General features: G+C 43.1%; 1 protein-coding gene across 2 annotated transcripts in view; it reads right to left on the bottom strand.

The window, feature by feature from the left end:
• The window catches only part of RCAN2 (regulator of calcineurin 2), a 266,886-nt gene that overhangs the window by 87,651 nt on the left and 159,442 nt on the right, over positions 1 to 19,793 (bottom strand). Inside the window, exon 1 of one of the 2 annotated variants that reach the window (XM_039231246.1) lies at positions 13,548 to 13,818. The exons of the other annotated variant lie outside the window; for it this stretch is intronic. Within the exon in view, the coding sequence (XP_039087177.1) occupies positions 13,548 to 13,634 (87 nt within the window). The 5' untranslated portion in view covers positions 13,635 to 13,818. Of the gene's footprint in view, positions 1 to 13,547; positions 13,819 to 19,793 lie in introns of those variants that run through there. 2 annotated transcript variants of the gene reach the window in all.

Here is a 19,793-nt window from a genome sequence, read left to right as displayed (position 1 = left end):
GGCTGCCTGCTGGGCTCTAATTTCACCAGCTGATCTACAGGGAAGTGGCCACATTGGAGAGCACTTGGTACGTGCCATGCTTTTCAAACGCCAGATCAAAGCTTGCCTGTTTTATGAAACTTGACAAATTTCTCTTAAGACTATGTGTTCTGAGGATTCATTAACTCCTTCTGTGCTGTTATTCACCATAGGAGAATTCTGGAATGTGAGTTAAATCATTCATTTAAAGGGTACAGGTGTCACCTGCACCAGAAATTGCCACTCATCCCTCACTATTCACCTTCCTCTTCTGTTTATAATCCTGAGTTTTAGTTGGGCACAGGGCTACCGGGAACATTCTCAGCCTCTCTCCCATCCAGTGCTATTTATGTGCCCATGTTTCCAGTTGAATCTAGGAAGTGGTGATGTGGATCTGTGCAACTTTTGGAGGCTGCCCTGATAGGTGGAGACGCTCCCCTCCCTCCCCCTTCCTCCATCATGCTGAATAAAACAAAACCAGCAACAAACTCTAGTACCATTAATTCACTGCCCCATCTAACTTTTATTCAGCATCTATTAAATTTTGACTATTGTACTGAAGCAAGACTGCTGGCATGATGGCAATAGTTAACAACAAGGACATGGCTTCAAATGTTTCTTTCTCTTTGCTCTGTGGCTGCTAAATTCAGGGAATTTAGGCCCTAGGAACGTATCTTAGCAATAACATAATATTAAGTTGTGGTCTTTTATTTGTTTGTTCTGCACCTGTATTTGCTTTCGGGAGGAGCTTGGAATATTCTAGGTCCTGCATTTAACATCACCGAATTTTTATTCCCAAGTTGTTAAAAATCTGAAGAGGCCTTAGGGCAGACTTTTTGTATAAAGGACATCTGCTTGTGATCATGAGTTTGTCTCCTTCACCCACAGACTAAGCAATTCCCCAGGGCTGGGATTAGGATTTAGGATTTAGGAATTAGGATTCTTGATTTCAGATTCCCGGCTCTAGAGGACAATCACTGCATGCCCACTGGATGAAGGGACTTCCTGAGTACCTCAGTGCCAAGAGACATACCTACTTTCCCCCCAAAACAACCCTGTTGAATGGCAATCTGATGATATCCTCCAGACCTGTTGCCTTTCTGTTTTGACTTCTTTCCTCTTTAAAAAGAAGAAACAGGGGCGCCTGGGTGGCTCAGTCGGTTGTGTCCGACTTCGGCTCAGGTCATGATCTCACTGTTTGTGGGTTTGAGCCCCGCATCGGACTCTGTGCTGACAGCTAGCTCACAGCCTGGAGCCTGCTTCAGATTCTGTGTCTCCCTCTCTCTCTGACCCTCCCCTGCTCACGCTGTCTCTCTCTCTCAGAAATAAACATTAAAAAAAAAAAAATAAGAAGAAGAAACAGAGGGATAACCAAAGGCAATTAACAAGGTAGTCTGGAGATGTCAGGACTCTGCAGGCCCTCTTCCTGTCTGGCCAGGGCTGCGGCAGTCTCCTCCCCTTTGATGGCTCCACAGCATTAGCCTTGGTGTGGCTACAGTCACATTATAACCAGAGAGGACTTTGTGTCAGAGCAAGCGGGTGAGTCACTCCTCTACTTAAAATGCTTTCTGTGGCCCGATCTGATTGGAACTGAGCATAAGGTCCATCTCCTTCATTCTGTGGGCCCGGCCCCTGTATCTTCCAGCAACTACCCAGGCGCCACTTCTTAGTAGCATCACAATTTCCCCTGGTATTTCTGCTCTGACGCAGGCCCTTTCCACTCCCAGAGACATCCCCTCCTACTTCTATCTTTCCTTCACCTATCCAACACCTACTTAACCTACAAAGCTGTAATTCAAGAGTTAACTCTTTGAGGAAGCCTTTCTTCATCATCTCAGACCACTCTTTTATAGATTCCCAAAGCATGCTGGGCTTACCCAAACCATAGCGTTTTCTAAACATTATGTAACTATTTACCACCCTTACTCCTCCACCAGCCTGTGAACTCCCTGAGGGCAGAGGCCTGTCTCCATTCCTGAGCTCCCAAGTATAGAAGCAGTGCTTACTACCCAACAAGTGCTCCATCATTTTGATAAATGTGGGAGGAACGGATGAGATGTCTCATAGGCATCAGTAATAATTTATTGATCACCCATACCCCAGTAGCCCTTAACCTAAATCTGCATCTTTCTTTTACATAAATAAGAAAAATCAAAAATAAGACGTAGCATGAATTCAGGTCTTTTTGCCTCCAAAGACCAAGTTGCTTTACACTAAACAATTATACCAAGTTTACTTCCAAGAATGGTACAACGAGAATGTGAAATAAAAATAAGCAAACTTTAATGTCTCTATTGAGGGGGTACATAACTTGGGGGAACACTTCTAACCTGAATTTCTTATTGAGAGAATACTTCCCACCTGCATCAAAGGGTTGGCATGAAAAAGCATTCAATGAAAGAGAGCTTAGTCTTCTGAAGCTTATGTAAACGTTGATTGTTGTTAATAATAGGGCGTTATTTAAATATAGAATATTATTTTGCTGAGCACTACAAAGTATGGAACACCTCTTTACAATGGGAGAATATAAAGTAGATCATCCACTAACCGGCTCATTAATAATTCAGATATACTGCTTCTTTATCCAGGCAATGAATAGTAGTGCTTTTAGTTCAGTTCTTGTGTGTGTGTGTGTGTGTGTGTGTGTGTGTGTGTGTGTGTGTGTGTTTTAAGTATCACAGACTTGTTTACTAGTTTTATGACACAAGTTAATAAGGAGTCAGAGGTAGGTGCACATGGCAGGTACAGAGTTTTTAGGGCAAGAAGCCTATTAAGCACAAGAGAAATTGAGCTCGGCTTGGGTAATTAATCTAATTTCCACCTATCTCCGCAGTTTTAAAATAGAAATGAGAAGTGAAGGTCAATATTGAAAGTATTGCAATTACAGTGTAGTATTACTGTGGTGAAAATAGTCTAGAAGTCCATTTAAAATTCCTGCTCAGAGAGGTGTTTAAATCTCTTTTGAGAGTTCAATCTCTCTTTACATTACAGGGCATCTTGCCTTAAACCTCTGTTCTGCCATATTTACCTCTCTGACTGCTTATTACACCTGACCTTTTATTGGAAAACCTAGACCTTCCCTTTCAAAGAAGCTAGTCTAACTGAATGTTCAAGGATACTGAGAATTGGAGCCCATCATTCCTTTGTTAACATACATTTGCTCGATGTTACCACAAGGTAGTCTCTAGAAACACAGCAGTGGACAAGGGGAAAAGCCCTTGCCCTCATGATGCTTGCATTTGGTGAGAGGCGATGGAAATAAACTCATAGCGTGTCACCTTGGGATTGTGTTGTGACAGAAAACAAGGCAGGGTGAGGGGTGGAGAGGGGCCCGCAGTCTGTGCTATTTTAGATTGGGTGGTCAAAGAATGGCTCTGGAACAGAAGAGCATGCCAGGTGGCCTGCCAGGTGGGCCCTAAGAGCACTTAGAGCAGAGTGCGCAGTAAACGCAAGATAAAGAGGATGCCTGGCATGTGCCGGGAGCAAGATAGTTAGAGCCAAGTGAGAGGAAGAAATACTCAGAGGAGAGGAGACAGTCAAGGCAGTTGGGGCAAGGTCCAATGAGCCTCGAGGACCACAGCAAGGACCTGAGCTTTATTCTGAGTGAGCTGGGAACCACTGAGCCTCTGAATTTTGGCCAAGTCGGGGTGGGGGGTTTCCAGCCCGCTTCCCTTTCCATTAACTCAGTCACATCAGCAACTTCTGCATGGCTTCACTCCCCCCACCCCCAAATGGCTGCGGAGTGAGGATACTTCCTGTTTATCCAGACACTTCATTTCCTGCCACCTCCTGCTCTCAAGGGGAGCACTTACTTAAGGACATCTGGAAAAGACAGGAGAAGTCACAAACCAGCAAAGACTGACAGCCTGAGAACCGCAGCATCGCTGCCGCCTGTCTGGGTCTGTGGTTCCTCACTCGTTTGCTAAGCCAGTGGCTTCCCACTCCGGCTCTGTGACCTCGGAGTGTCACTGAGGGAGAGCACTACTGGCCCTGTGCAAAGCTCAGTTGAAAACTGCAGAGGAAGAGTCTGATATAATTAGGGGCAGGTAAGGGTAAAGTGCCCTGGCAAAATAACTCAAAGCTATATAAGAAGTCTACGACTATTGAGGATGATGATAGAGATGATGGTGGTGATGAAGGCTAACTTTATTTATGCCTGTTCTGTCTGCTGGTCATTGTGTTAAGTTTTTTATATACTCAAATGCAGGTGCTCCCCGCTACTGACCTAGGAGGTAGATACTATTATTTTCTTCCTTTTGTAGTTGAGGAAACTTGAGGCAGGTCTCCTTGCTCAAGGTCACAGAATCCGTAAGTGTCCAACTAGCCAAACAGAGAATTCTAGGTATTAGGGTGTCTGACTTGGAGGCTGGGGTTGCTCCCTTCTCACATACCCTATGTGAGCAAAGAAGGCTTCTTTGGAGGTTGAAACAGTGTGGTCTTTTTTTGGGGAAAAATGAAATGGAGTGGAATAAAGGCCAACACTGCATCATGACAGAACACAGGCTTCTGCATCCAACAGACTGTTAATCTCTGTATCTCTGGAGTCTCGTGTGAGGCCTTGAACAAGGAAGGCACTCAATACATATTTGATGAATGAATGAATGAATGAATGAATGAATAAAAGCACTCTGCAGAGTGCCTGACAAATAGTAAGTGCTCAATATATTGTTGCTATTATTAAGTGTGCTTGCTGCTGATGCTTCCTGTTCTAGGAAAGGTAGCCTGAGATGACTGTCGTAGGCAATACCTAAGGCTCAGTGAAGTCACAGAAGATGAAATCCATTCTATTGGATGTACTGTCAATGCAGGCAATGATAATACCTCAATAAATCTTGGCTCATGAACAAAATCCCAGTCCCACCTTCCCCTTATGAATTGTGTTTTATTTACTGTGGGGGTATCCTGGGAGAAAGCTGAGTTTTGCCTAATTTGGAAAGCACTGTCCACAAGTAAATGATTATTATTGGGATTAGCACTCTCACCACTGCTGGTCCATAGTTCTTCACAGATCGCTCCTCCCCCATCAGCAGAAAACAAGAGCTGTTGCGCCAGGTGTTATCAGTCGATTGGTGAGCCATTGGGTTTTCCAGCACTTTCCTTCCCTCCTCCCCCTGACTAGATGGCATTATTAGATTTGGAAACAAATTTTAAGATGAAACCCAGAACAGATGCTATGCCTAGGATTGTCACAATGTTAGGCTTATTGGGAAAAGTGCAATGGTCTCAACTAGATTTGTAGAAAAGTAGTACTCCTACCTCTGATAAGAAATACAAACCAGAAAGGGTGTTTTGAACACTAGAAGAAATACTATATATGAGTTCAAGGCCTTATCCTCTAAGAGTTATATCTTTTTTCCCAATAATTAAATAATGGGTTGTTAATTAATCCTTAGGGATTAATCCTTTTCTTTTAACTTAAGAATTTTTTTCCTGTTTTGAAGGATGAAAGCTGGTCCATGGTCTAATCTAACCATGGATTAGGATAAATTTGAGAGAAGGATAAATTTGCTAACATCATCTTTCTAGAAGTGGAACGATCAAGATCTTTCTGAAAACCTTTAAAAATAAGTGTTCATAGTTCAGTGCTGGCATACTGGATTCTGCAGAGAGCAACTCTGTCCCTAGACTGAAAAGATACACAGGTCCCTTTGCTCTATAATAATAAGAAGAAAAGGGCATGGGTTTCCTAGTGTTTCCCCTGACTGCAGGAATTGTTTAGGCTTCTGTTCAACTTTTTTTTTCTTTCTTTCTTTTTTTTTTTTTTTTTTTTCCAGGAACCTTCTCTGGGCTCTTAATCCTCTGATAAGTTTAAGAGCTAGTTATATAGGCCAGAGTAGAAGAAAAGAAACCATCCACAGCCATGGAAAGAAAAAAAAAAAAGAAAAATATATAGTCTATATATGCAATATATTGTCGTGTGTGTGTGTATTTTCCACCTAGATACATTTAATCAGAAGAGGAATATGAAAGCACATATAGTGAATATTTTCAAGGGTAGGTCTAACTTGGTAGACATTTTATTCCCAACTACATTTAAATTCTCCATTCTAGATAAAGTGGAGAGGACATAACTTGTACCCGCTTGAAATACTCAATTAATGATATTACATACTCTTTCTAAGTTGTATTTGGAAGGAGCTTAGATTTAGTGCTGGAAAAGGATACATCCCCTTTCTGTAAAGAAATTCTAGGCCACGCGTGGGCTGGAGGGTTTATGATCTCCCTGGAAAACTAAGCTATTCACCACAAAGTCATGACGACTATTAAGCTTAAGACCTCAACAGATCAAGTGATAATAAATGATTCAGATATCATTTTCCTTCTTATTGTCAATTCTAAGCTTCATCAGAAAGTACTAAAAGAGGCTATTATAAATTATTGATAGTTGTATTTGAACAGAATCAGATGCAAATGGTACTCTCTGAGTTTTACATTTAGATCTATTGCTTTAGAGGGGCAGTGTTAACAAGGATGTTGTGTCATTGCTGTCGCTCAATAAATCTGGCACTCAGATTAGAAGTAGAAACTGTGAGTGTCTCCATTACTTTCCAACAGTTAAAAGACTCTTTAAACAGATAAGCAAATTTTTAGTTGACTTTCCCGCTTGACAATGCCATTAGTTGAAAACTATACCTTGTCTTCTCCTAACATGACAGGTGGCTGAGAAATCTGTCTGTTAACCTTCTCAAGGAGCATCTGTCACTTGCATAAAATCACTTCATCCAAGTCTGTGAAAGATGTTTGCTACTTTCTTCAGAGGCAAGAAAATATTCAGGACAGCACCTTTAAGAATAGTAGGTTTCTCGGGCACCCTCCTACACTGTTGGTGGGAATGTAAACTGGTACAGCCCCTCTGGAAAACAGTGTGAAGGTTCCTCAGGAAACTAACAATAGAACTCCCCTATGACCCAGCAATAGCACTGCTAGGAATTTACCCAAGGGATACAGGAGTGCTGATGCCTAGGGGCACATGGACCCCAATGTTCATAGCAGCACTCTCCACAATAGCTAAAACATGGAAAGAGCCTAAGTGTCCATCCACAGATGAATGGATCAAGAAGATGTGGTTTATCTATACCATGGAATACTACATGGCAATGAGAAACAATGAAATCTGGCCATGTGTAGCAACATGGATGGACCTTGAGGGTGTTATGCTGAGCGAAATAAGTCAGGCAGAGAAGGACAAATATCATATGTTTGCACGTATAGGAGGATTAGGAGGAACTTGATGGAGGAACAAGGGGGAGAAGAAGGGCGGAAATGGTGGGAGAAAGGGAGAGAGGCAAACCATGAGAGACTCTTGAATGCTGACAAAAACTGAGGACTGATGGATGTGGGGGGGAGGAGGGATGGGCATGGAGGAGGGCACTTTGGGGATGAGCACTGGGTGTTATGTGGAAACTAATTTGACAATAAACTATTTGTAAAAAAAAAAAGAATAGTAGGTTTCTTAAAGGATTTTTGGGGTTAATTTCTAACATTCAGTTTTGCATTAATTCCTTTATTTTAAAAAATGACCTCAATTCCAGTGCATTTTATTACTGGAGAGACAAGTTATTGTTTTGCTAGAGGGTTATTTAAGATCTGCTATGAATCCGCCATCCCACCCGCCCTCCCAGACACTCCCTTGTGGTGTTCAGAAACTAAAGTGAACAGATATATGAAACAAATGTCGTTTCATATTATAGCCACCAAAGACAGTATGAGAGTTTCCGTTAACATTTGGGTTGCTCTCAGTTACCATGAATACTCTAGAGGATTTCATTCTTTTTTTTTAAAAAAAAATTTTTTTTAATGTTTTATTTATTTCCAGGAGAGAGAGGGAGAGACAGGGTGAGCAGGGGAGTGTCAGAGAGGGAGTTACAGACTCTGAAACAGGCTTCAGGCTCTGAGCTGGCAGTCAGCACAGAGCCCGATGCGGGGCTCGAACCCACGAACCGCGGGATCATGACCTAAGTGAAAGTCGTACACTTAACCGACTAAGCCACCTAGGCGCCTCGGATTTCATTCTTTTTTGAAGACTAAATCATATACAGTTCAAAGTTGTCCGTGGTACTGAGTGAGTTTCTGAAGACCCTGAAAGAACTGTAAAGCTCCGGAGAGCCAGAAGGTCAGGGTTACAGTCAGACCCTCTACCCTGCACTGTGTCTGCAAGAAGCAGGAGAAATAGGCATGAGGCTTGACCAGCTCTCCTCACGATTACCCAGGATTGTTCCAAAACAATCCGCGATACTCATTGCCCACATATTCACTGTGTCACCTGTCTGTCTCCTCAAAGCAGGGTACAAGGTGTATCATACCAGCTCTGCTCCATCCTTCTCCTCCTACGACTCCCACCAAACAAAACAAGTAATTTGAAATTTCCAGGGGTTCAAAATGACAAAGAGATTTCATTGTATTAAGTGGCCGTGATGTGCTGGTTTCTTACATAACTGACACAACAGCATGACAGACACCATGAGTCAGCCACCTCATGCTATTGTGCAGAAAAGAAAACAAAATACACAGAGCATTGAGCATTCCCCTCTGCATGGTTATCATGTGTCCAGAAAAGGTAAGAGACTTGCCCAAGGTTACATGGATTGGAAGGCTACTGGGAAGATTTCAAAAGCAGAGGAGAGAAAGTAGGCCTTATGAGTTTAGCTTAAAAAAGCCCTGGGCTTTCTGAAGTGGGGGGCAAGCGTAAGTCCTGTAGGAACCCTAAGATTCCAAGCATATGAAGAATTATGCTGAGAACAAATTCCTGCTTATATTACTTCCTCACCCCCAGAGAACCAACAGGCTTAAAATATAACATGGGGAAATCAGCCTAAGCACAGCTTCTAGAAAGGAGAATCTTTTAAAAGTCTAAATAAGGACATAAGATAGTAATAGCCTCAGTAGGTCTCTGAGTGAATGTTTGATTGCGATAGGCTAAATGCGGGCCTGAGTAAAACAGCGGAAATTCAACTAAGATGGCCTCTTTCATCTACTGTCCCCTCTACTGGAATGCTTTGCCCTCAGATCCAAATGTGGCTCTCTCACTCACTTCATCTGGCTCTCTGAATGACATCAGAACAGTGACATTTCATAAAGTGTCGCCTCCCAGAAATGCTTCTTTAAATGGACGTCCATCCAAAGTGGTGAATGGAATTTCTGGAGAAAGACCAATATGGCAGAACTCTATTTGCCACATTTCCCCCTCTTTCTTGGTACTATTGATTTAGCAGCTTTGGCAAAATTTAGGAAATTGGAGCCTGAAGGACCCCCAATGCAACCCCCTCCTCCAACAGTTTATCCCCTCACAGCTTCATTTTTCTTCATAGCTCTTATCACTACCTGAAATTACAGAACACATCTGTTTGTTTCCTAGTAGATTGTCTACCTCCCCTATTAGACTATACACTCCACGAGGGCAGGGATGTCTGTCTGGTCCATCTCACGGTGTCTAAAACACCGCCTGGCAAGTTGTTAAGTGCACCACATGTGTTTTTGAAGGAATGAACAAATCTCTAGTATCTTTGAAACTTTTGTTTTGCTGATAAGATCTGTCATGTTAATCCTGCCTGTTTCCTAATGAGAAGAAAGGAGTTTGTGAGCCCCTGTCCCCTGTATGACTGCCCATGGAGAAGAGACTGGATCTATGGAATATGAATCAGGAGCCCTCGACCCCAGAGAGGAGGCATCCACCTCTTTTCTGTAGGAAAGGCTTTTATTGCAGAGAACCAATAGCCCCAAGCTTGGACGTCCCCACGGGGACGTGGAACATTCTGCTGCAGGCTACCTCTTTGGCTCTGGGAAGGCCACCCATGGTGGCTAGCCGTGGAGAAGAGTGTTTACCGTTGGCTGGGAATAAGGTGGAAGCACTGAGATGTGGTGAAATGGCCAAAAGTATTGGGTGAATCTCAACATTTCTGACAGCTTAGAGACACTGCTTCGAAAACTGCATATATCATATCTTCATTTGGGGGCTACGGCTCAAAGTGTTTAAGTAGCGGTTATCTAGATAGTTCTTGACTGGCCCGATCTGCACTTATCTGTGCCCAGGAGAGACAAGCCGCTGACTTTATATGATAATCTGTGCCTAGGCTCCGTTCAGATCAGCCAAGTTAGAAGTTCTGGGCTTGAGGCCTCGGCATTGTCAATATTTTTTCAAGTTCTCCAGGGGATACCATTGTGCCGTCAAGTTTAAGAACCACTGGACTAAAGTGAAATATAAATTTCATTACCCATATTTAGATCCCTTTCACTTTCTCAAGGGTTTGGTTCCCTGTAGAGGAGGAAGATTACTTTTAGAAATATGAGAAGAATACTGGACGAAATCAACCCTACACACACACATGCACCATCTACAATTCATCATATCATTTCCCTTCTATTGGGAGTGCTTCAAATTTCTTCATCTTTCTGAACATTCTTATACCATAAAACAGACTGTTAAGTTTATACCACCACCAACGGAATTTCTGGAGAAAGACAAATATGGCAGAACTCCATGTGCTTGATTTCTTCCTCTTTTTGGTACTATTGCTCTAGCAGCTTCGACAAAAGTTAGGAAATTGGAGCCTGAAGGACCCTCAATGCAACCAGCTGAGATCCATCATTGAGGACAAGGCTTTCTCAGTTGCGATAGGATACTAGATTTGTATATGCCTCTCCTCCTTTCAAATAAACTACTGCATTTATGAAAAGTGCCTCTGGTTGCATAACCATGCTCTTCCATAGGTGATACATGTAGAAAATGAGAGTCTGTAAAACGCAAAAAGGCCTGAGATTAATCAAGCTGGTTGCAGGCAGGGGAGACAAATCCTCCCTAGGTGCCTCCTTTTCTCTAACACTAATTATTAAAGACTTTGAAGAAAGGGAAGGAAGGAACTCTTCGCTCCACCTTGTATCGGGGATTGGTGATTAATGAAATTTACCTTGGGAGAAACTTTGGCGCCAGCATTTTATATCTGAACATCTCTTCCTGACAATAAGCAATGCTCACTTTTTTTCTCAATAAACCTCTTTAGCCTGCCTTAGTTTGTTGATTTCCCCCCTTTTTACCAAGCACAAATTAGGTCTTTGCTTGATAATAATGTCACCATTTTACATTAAATGATCAAATGTCTGAAAGGAAGAGCTGTGTTTTCCAAGTTGCTAGTGGTGTGTGTGTGTGTGTGTGTGTGCGAGCGTGCGCGCACGCATGTGTCTGTGTACATGTGTGTTGGGGATTTGGGAGGGAAAACAGGCTGTGTGGCCTGTCAGTGTAAACTCAGCTGGAGTTCGGACATTCCAATTAACTGACAAAAATAACCTATCATCTTCAGAGAATGTCTAAAAAGATGACAGTGACGTTTATGGTTATGGCTAACAGTTATTGAATACTGAAGATGTGTCAGGCACTGTGTTAATTACTTTATGTGTATTATTCTCTTTAATCCTCCTACCAAGCCAATGAGGTACTACTATTATCCGTACATTACAAGTGAGAAAATAAGGTGCAAGAAAGATCTGACCCAAAGAAACAAATCCGTTGTGATTCAGTGGTGTTTAGCAGTAAAGACATCTAACACATGTTTCTGGTGAGAGTCTTCCCAGAAAGCCAGAAAACCCCAGGAATTTCTGATGAACAGTGTCAGCTGCTTTATAATCAGGCCCTGCCACACTCTGCTATTTCCCTTCCAATCCCTCACAGACATCCTACTGCAGTCAAATGCATTGACTCACTTGACTGCAAAACGGAATGCTTCCCATCCCCATGTCTTCTCCTTTCTGTATCAAAATCTACCCATCTTCGAGTTCAGGTCTCACTTTCTCCACGAAGCCATCCCAACCACTCAGGCACAACCAGCTGCACAAATTTTGTGTCCCCTTAATTCCACAAAACAACCCCCTTTAAGAAATATTGCATGTCTTTATCACACACACACACACACACACACACACACACACACACCCCTCCATCATCTAAGTGTATTTTAAGCTCCTTCCATGGCCTGGCATATTGTAGATCTCTGATACACAATTTCTCATTATCATTTCTTGGACCCCCAAAAGTTCAGATTATCTTATGACATTTGCAGAGTAAGCATGTAATCAACAGAACAAGCATGTAATCAACAGAACTGGTAAGGACAGAGGGAACTATATATAAAGTTTTGCTTTACATACACATAATTCTGCTCCAGCAGTCGCTGGAAGATGTCCCTCTCCCCAGTTCCCCACACTGGACTTTGGGTTGGTTTTACACCGGAGGGGCTTTGATGGCTGCTCTCTCTCCGGAAATACTATGGCAGGTGTGAGAGGCAGGACAGGGACTCCCTGCACGCATGTTTCCATTCTGGACCCCGCCATAGGCAGCACCAAACCATTATATTCTAATTGTCTGAACCTCAACATGATGGGTGGTAGACACTTCCACAGCACTGGCAGAAAGGGTCAACACATCTGAAATACGCAGAAACAACAAAACAGATTCTTGAATCCACGTCAAGATTCAAACCGCAGTCTTGAACGACAGAGCCAAGTGTTATAATGCTAGGGAGCACAAAAATCCCCACCCGGGAAGCTACCGGGTATCACCTACACACTCAACAATAAAGAATTCAGGGTCTTCCTTTAAGTAAAGACTGAGGTGAGGGTGGCAAATGATTATGTAGTGTAATTCCCCTTTTCTTCCTTCTGTTACACAATGAGTAACTGTCCTTTCTATGTGTGTGAACTGTTTAAATAAGAAGCTTCTGCTTGTTCTTCTTTTCACTGCGAGAGAAGAAATCAAAATTCCCGTGTACAAGCACGGAATCTTTTTCATAATATAACACCAAATGGAAAAAAAAAAAAAAAAAGGCTCACTATCATCAGGGGACAATCACCCATGACAATTAAACAATTGCTGCAGACAATCTGTGAGGACCAATAGCCTCGAACGTTCCGTCTTGAGATGCAAAATTTGTTTATGCCTGAACTTTCTTTATGGCCAGCCGCTGAGGGATAATGACTTGCTTCCTTTGCCTGACAAAGAAAATGTAGGCGGCTGCCCTCCAACTTTGATTTGCAGGGAGCTTGAGATTGAAACAGACCAGCTTTTGTTCGGTTGGAAGACCAGACCGGCCACACCACGGCACAATGAAGTGACATGCCGTGAAGGGGTTACTGTCCAACTCTCGGGGTGTCCTGGGTGCAGTGTTTATGATGTGTGCTTTTTTTCATTCAATCGTTGATCTAATACCCCTCTCCACATTAAGGACCGGCACATTCTCCCTATTGACACAGACCGGAGACTACGACAACATGTCTATTGTGAAAGGGACGACTGGGGATCTCCTAACAGAACAGGCAGAACAGACCACGGCAGACCTTTTCACATTCAAAATTAATGTGCGGCGCGGGTCCCTCTTCGAACTTAACTCTAATTAACACCGGCATGCACTCACCGCTGGCATTTCTAGCGCTGACTGGGAGCTGAAAACTATTCACCAAAGTCCTCTCTCCTTAAGCTAAAAAGGCTCCGCCAAGCAGCGGCAGTAACGGCAACAATGAAAAATACGATGGCAGGTGCATACCTTAACCTCCTGATTGGTAAAGACCTCGACGTCCACCACACAGGCAACCAGAGTGGAAACATCACAGTCCATGCTAGGGGCTGGCATTCCCCCTCCTGAATTTGCAGGCAAGAGCTAGGCGACCTCAGAGCTGTGCGGGACGGGAAGAGCCTCCAGGTGGACGCTGCCGTGGCCGGCCGGGTGCCCCTGTGCCCTGGTGATCGCCGGGGCTCGGCACCTGCAGCCCGCTCCTTCTGCACGCACGCAGCCCGCGTCTGAGGCTGCACAGCAGAGTAATGAACGGCCCCGGCTCTCTCATGGCAATGACATCACCACAAAGACTGACACAAGCTGAAGCTATTTTTTTCCCCCAAGCCTTTTATCTCGAGGCAGTGCAGTGGAGCAAATTGAACATGATTATGTGCTAAATCTGAACTCAGACTAAATCAATTCGGGCAGCCTTAGCTAGGAACTGAGTCATAGCTGTTGTTTCAGCCGAGTGCTTATGTTTGCAAAAAGCAAGGGGGAGAATCTGACACCAGCGGCTCTGCTTTGGGAGGGTGGGTAAATAAGTCTGCAGATGAGCCTCCTGAGGTTAAGGTGTGACAATTTTCTGCCTCGGAGATGAGCAGGAAGTTGAGGCATTCTGCAAATTGCTTGGCTTCTGTTAATTGCCCTGTGCCACTCGGCGAAGCCACACATGTTCTGGGCATCCTAATGCATCCCGGGCATGGGCTGAATAGAAATCCATTCTTGGAGTAACTAAAGAGCTGGTCGTCAGTCATTTAGGCAGCCTGGTAAGAGAAGATAATTAGAGGTCTGTGAGATTCTATTTGAAGCACATAAGTGCAGACCAGTTACTCTAAAAGCACCCTTCCAAGCACAGGATTTCAGGCTGTCTCCAAGGTCATTCAAACCAAAAGCAATCATGGAAAAGGAGTTACAGCAAACGTCTCATGTGGGGACAGATGGCAGGGTCTAATGGGCAAATGCGCTGATGTGGGTCATTGTCAGAGCCTCGGGGATCGATTTCGCCTGAGACTTTGAACATGTCTGGTTGCTTTTTCCGTCTCTCTCCCTGATTGTGAATCGTTGAGGGGCAGGGCTGTGGATAATTCACCTTTCTATCTTGAGACTTGAGTCGAGTGGCAAGAGTAAGCGATAACTGTTTAATGAATGAACCAAATGAACAAGAATAGCCTTCTTTGAAGGTAGGAATGAACAGAGGAAAATATCGGATTAGCTTTTAGTTTAGCGTTAGTTGCAAAAGTCCCAGTGGAACTCACTAACGTTCTAGCAGGATCTATTCCCAGTAGGAGGACAGTTGCGTCACTGATGGCCATTGGGGCGTCACAATTTGCAACAGATTGAAGCCTTTCTAACACATGATTGGACAAAAGTGTTCCAATTTGGCATGCAGATGAGAAAGGTGACTTTTCAGGCTAAAAGTACATGTTTGGTGGTTGCTCCTCATTGCCCCACATTTGAGCCTAATGTTCCCCTCCAATGAGACGTTTCTCACGCTAAATAGAAGCAGTTCACAAAATATTTAGACTGATGAAACTGTGTGTGTGGGGGGGGGAGGGCACTTATTATGTGGTCCCAGGGCATTATGGGGAATATGAAGTCATGTATGCAGATAATTTAACTCACACTTACTTAGTGAGGACTATTTATGCAAAGCTCTACAGTGGATGCTCTTAGGGATAAAATGATGAATATGCAAAATTCACCATCCTCATGGGGCTTAAAATCCAGTGGAGGAGATAAGACATGGAGACAAACATCTACACAATGAGGCGGTGGCAATGGCGATGGTGGCTGAGGAGCCACAGCATTTAGTAGGAGCACTAGAGCTAGAGCAATGGATGATGAAAGCAGCTGGGGCAGGTGAGCATCAGGAAGGAGAATGTGGCCTCTGCTCTGATCTTGCAACATGGGTAAGGCTGTGGCAGACACAAAAGGGGTGAGGGGATCCCATCATACAGGGACAGCCGACTAGAGATGTTCAGACTAAACAAAAAATAGGTTATTTGAGGGACAAGACACATTGAAGCTTAAATTTGGCTGAAGCCCAGGGTGGACAAGGGAGCAAGATCCAGATGACTCACAGCATTGAGGGACCCTTAGTGTCTACCCAGTGAACCACGGAATTCCTGGAAATGTTTTTGAGAAAGTAAATGGAGGTTATATACACATAAAGTATATACAAAGATGAATATAACTTTGAATACCATTGACAGAGGCAAATATCACTCAAGATGCAAAACAAAGAAATAGTTATTCATTTCATATGCCATAGAGTATGTGAAAATTTACTATTTTAAAGTTTCATACCATGGGGCGCCTGGGTGGCTCAGTCGGTTAAGCATCCGACTTTGGCTCAGGTCATGATCTCGCAGTTTGTGGGTTTGAGCCCCGCATCGGGCTCTGTGCTGATAGCTCAGAGCCTGGAGCCTGCTTCGGATTCTGTGTCTCCCCCTCTCTCTGCCCCTCCCATGCTCATGCCCTGTCTCTCTCTGTCTCTCAATAATAAACAAATGTTAACAAAAAGTTTCATACCAGTGACATGCTGGTAATTGCTTAACGATCAGCACTCTGAAAGGGAAAGCCCAATGTGTAGTGTTTCCTGATTTCTGTGGTGTAAATATTCTTATCATGGCTAATTTCAAGAAACCAGTATGAAGTCACTTCAATGTGAAGTTGGGAAGCGATGCCTATGTCTGTTCACACCGGCCGCTTGAGCTGCTTCCTGCACACCGTTAGACACTCACAAAAACATTTGTTGGCAGGGGCTGCGTCCAGCATGTGTGTCCAGAGTCCGTCAAGGAACAGCAGGGCGGAAGGAGCATTTTAATCACTGAGATCTGTGCATTCTTTCACACTTTCTATTTAGGAAAGGACACACATGTGTTATTTCAAGAAAAAGAATCCCGCGATGATCAGCCTTGGCCAGAGGACGTGAATCTATCCGGGAAGCACAGCCCCACTCAAAATTGTACCACAGGTATTTTTTCCTGATGCATCCTCAGTTTCTCCACTCTGATTTGTTCCTGCCTTGGAGATTCCTTCCTTTGCTCAAGAAACCACTAACTTTTGGCTCTCCTTCTTTCAATTCAAATGAAATGTCGATTCATTTATATTAGCATCAAATGAAGGATAATACAGTCTTACCCATCACAGAGGACTCGGTATTTTAACAAGTGATCAAATATTAAGCTGAGTAAATAGTGTTTTTAGAGTGGATTTATATACATTAAGAGCATATGATTCTATTTTTAAAGTTTTTTTTTAATGTTTACTTATTTTGGAGAGAGAGAGAGAGAGAGAGAGAGAGAGAGAGAGAGAAACATGAGCAGGGTGGGGGCAGAGGAAAAGGGAGGAATCCAGGCCCTGAGTTATTAGCACACAGCCCAACGTGGGGCCTGAACCCATAAACAGTGAGATCATGACCTGAGCCAAAGTCAAATATTTAACCAACTGAGCCACCTAGGTGCCCCGGAGAGAGCATACAGTGATTCTAAAATAACATTATTGGGTTTTCGAAATAGGTTGGTTCCACAAATTGGATATGCAATACAATTCTCTTCCCTCTCACCCTCTCCTGCCCCCTCCCCAGTCCCCTTCCTGCCTTCTTTCCTTCCTTTCCCCCTTCCTGACAGCTGAATCCTGGCACAGCTTTGCTCAGGGGCCCCCTTTCCAGCTGAAGTGGCCATAAAACCGCAGGATTCATCCTAATCCGCGGCTCTTCCAGTGACTGACCACATTAAGAAAATGGATGCAAATGATGCAGACGCCTTAGACAAACATCACTTCCCTGCCCCTCTGGCCAGGCAATTCTTGCAGTCATCTCCAAGTGGCTAGGAGAAGATGTGCACCTTTCAACCCCAGAGGCAGCCAAATCTGCCTCGCTACTGAGCATAGATCTTCCCATTACCGCTATGAGGCGTCAGAGGCTTTGCTCCTTCACCGTGTCTTTCCGGATCACTTGTTTTTAATGTTTATTCCAGAAAATCTCTAACATATTCAGATGTAGAGAGAATGGAATAATAAGCCTTCACATACACACTAGCTAGGTGCAAGAATAACTCTGGGGATCAATTTTGCATCCTCTCTGCCAGTGGGTCTCAGAGTGTGGTTCAAGCTAGCAGCATCAGCAGCATCTGGAAACTTGTTAGAAACGTAAATTCTCGAGTCCCACCTAAGACTGAATCAGAATTTCTCGACGTGAGGCTGGTTATCTGCAGTCTAATAAGCCCTCCGGGTGATTCCAATGCAAGGCCAGCTCTAAAGATCACTGCTGCAGGTCCCCACGCACACTCACGCCTGGTTATTTTGAAGCAGATGACTGACGTTGTGTCATCTCATCTGTAAATATTTCAGTATATGACTCTGAAAGAGAAGGGCTCCTTTTTGGAAATCACAATACCTATCATCACACGATCCGAGAAGAAACAGTAACTCAGTATCATCATCAAATATCCCGCCAGTGTGCACACTGCTCCAAACTGCCAACGTTCTCTTCCCTCTCACCCTCTCCTGCCCCCTCCCCAGTCCCATCCTGCTGTCCCCTTCCTGCCTTCTTTCCTTCCTTTGTGGTTTGTGTATCCACGTTGGGACCCAAATGGTGGTGTCTCTCATGTCTGTTTTAATCTGTAGAATCCTCCTACATCCCTGCTTTTTTTCTTCTTTGCAGTTTGTGGTTGATGATGAAACCACGTTATTTGTCCTTTAGCGTTTCCCCAGGTTGGAGTTTCATGAGGAGCCCCACACAGTGTCATTTAACTGGTTTCTCTGTTACCTGCAGGTCTCATGAGTTAGATCCCGAAGCTTGATAGATACGGGTTTGGCATGAGTCCTTCCTAGATGGTGAAGCATTCTTCCATCGGGGGTATGTAATGCAAGACTGTCTCTCTTTTGTGATATAAGCAACCTTTCATGTAAATGCCTAGACTCATTCTTTGATTAGGATTTGCGAAATAATGGTATTCCTTCTTCATGCATTCGTGGACTACTTCCATGGAGAGGAACTACTTCTCATCTACCATGTAGTTACTCTGAGGTACATTTTTGTAAGACAGGCAAAACACACACTGTACTCTTTTCCTTTATTAGCTAGTGTGTGTGTGTGTGTGTGTGTGTGTGTGTGTGTGTTTAAATAATTTGCTTCCTTATAATCTCTCAAAGAAGATCACTGAGTTTTTTAAAAAAATATCATTATGAACTTATGAATTAAACATATTCAATGAATTTAAATCCATTGTAGTTTTATTTTATTGATGCTTAACTGCCCAAATTTGGCTGGTGAGAGTCTAATCAGGTTGGCTCCTCTGTCCTTTTGACGCAATCCTAGTGTCTTTGAGGGCTACCTCTCCTTCTAGCATGACAAGATATTCCAGGCTTATCTTGTCCTTTTTCTGTTCCAGATAAAGAATCAACCATTTCTCCAAGGAGTCTCAGTTCCATTTAGCAATTATTTTAACATATTTCCAGATCATAATCTATATACTTATAGAGAGGTCTCTTTGCACTGGGTTGGTTATTGTTTATAAGCATTTCAGTGGACAGAGCTAGGAATTATCTCAATATATTTAAAAGATAGCATATGAGGTCAGACTGATGATTCCAATTCAAATCCACGACTACAGTGTTTTTGCTGAAACCCATTAGTCTTCTATCTGTATCCCATTTCTTCAACATCAAATATCTTGGTCGTTACCAAAACCATAATTATTCATTTGCCTTATCCCATAATATACGTACTGCAGTCTTGTAATTGCATTATTAATACTACAAGGAATGATTTAAGATTCTTTCCCAGTTCTTTTGTCCTTTGGGTACATCCCATAAAGGAGATAAAAATTACTGTGTGTTATAGTCATTTGAAATAGTTACTCTATCCCATCAACTGGATACCAAGTTAGGTATCACTAGTTTCAAAAATTTTTATTTTTAGAAGCATTTACTTTTTAAGGTTCATTTGCTTCCAAAATGTTTCCAAATTTGCTTTCTTTTTTTAAAAAGTAACATCTTTGAGTTCATAAGGATTATTGGTTCCATTCAACTTAATTGTGTTTTATAATTACAAAAATTTGGCATGGTTCAAAAATCAAAACTACAGCTCTACAAAGAAATCTGGCTTCTATCCCTGTCTCTCTCACCCCATCCCCTCCCTCCCTCCCTCCCATACTTGTTACTATTACTTCATCTTTATTGTTTATCCTTTCTTCGGTTCAAAAAAAAAACTAGCAAATTTATATGTATATT

This window comes from Hyaena hyaena, unplaced genomic scaffold (genome assembly GCF_003009895.1).
Source record: "Hyaena hyaena isolate Hyena2069 unplaced genomic scaffold, ASM300989v1 scaffold_55, whole genome shotgun sequence".
Classification (NCBI taxonomy): domain Eukaryota; kingdom Metazoa; phylum Chordata; class Mammalia; order Carnivora; family Hyaenidae; genus Hyaena; species Hyaena hyaena.
Note: the sequence above shows the minus strand (reverse complement) of the source record. Positions and strands in the feature narration are given on the sequence as shown.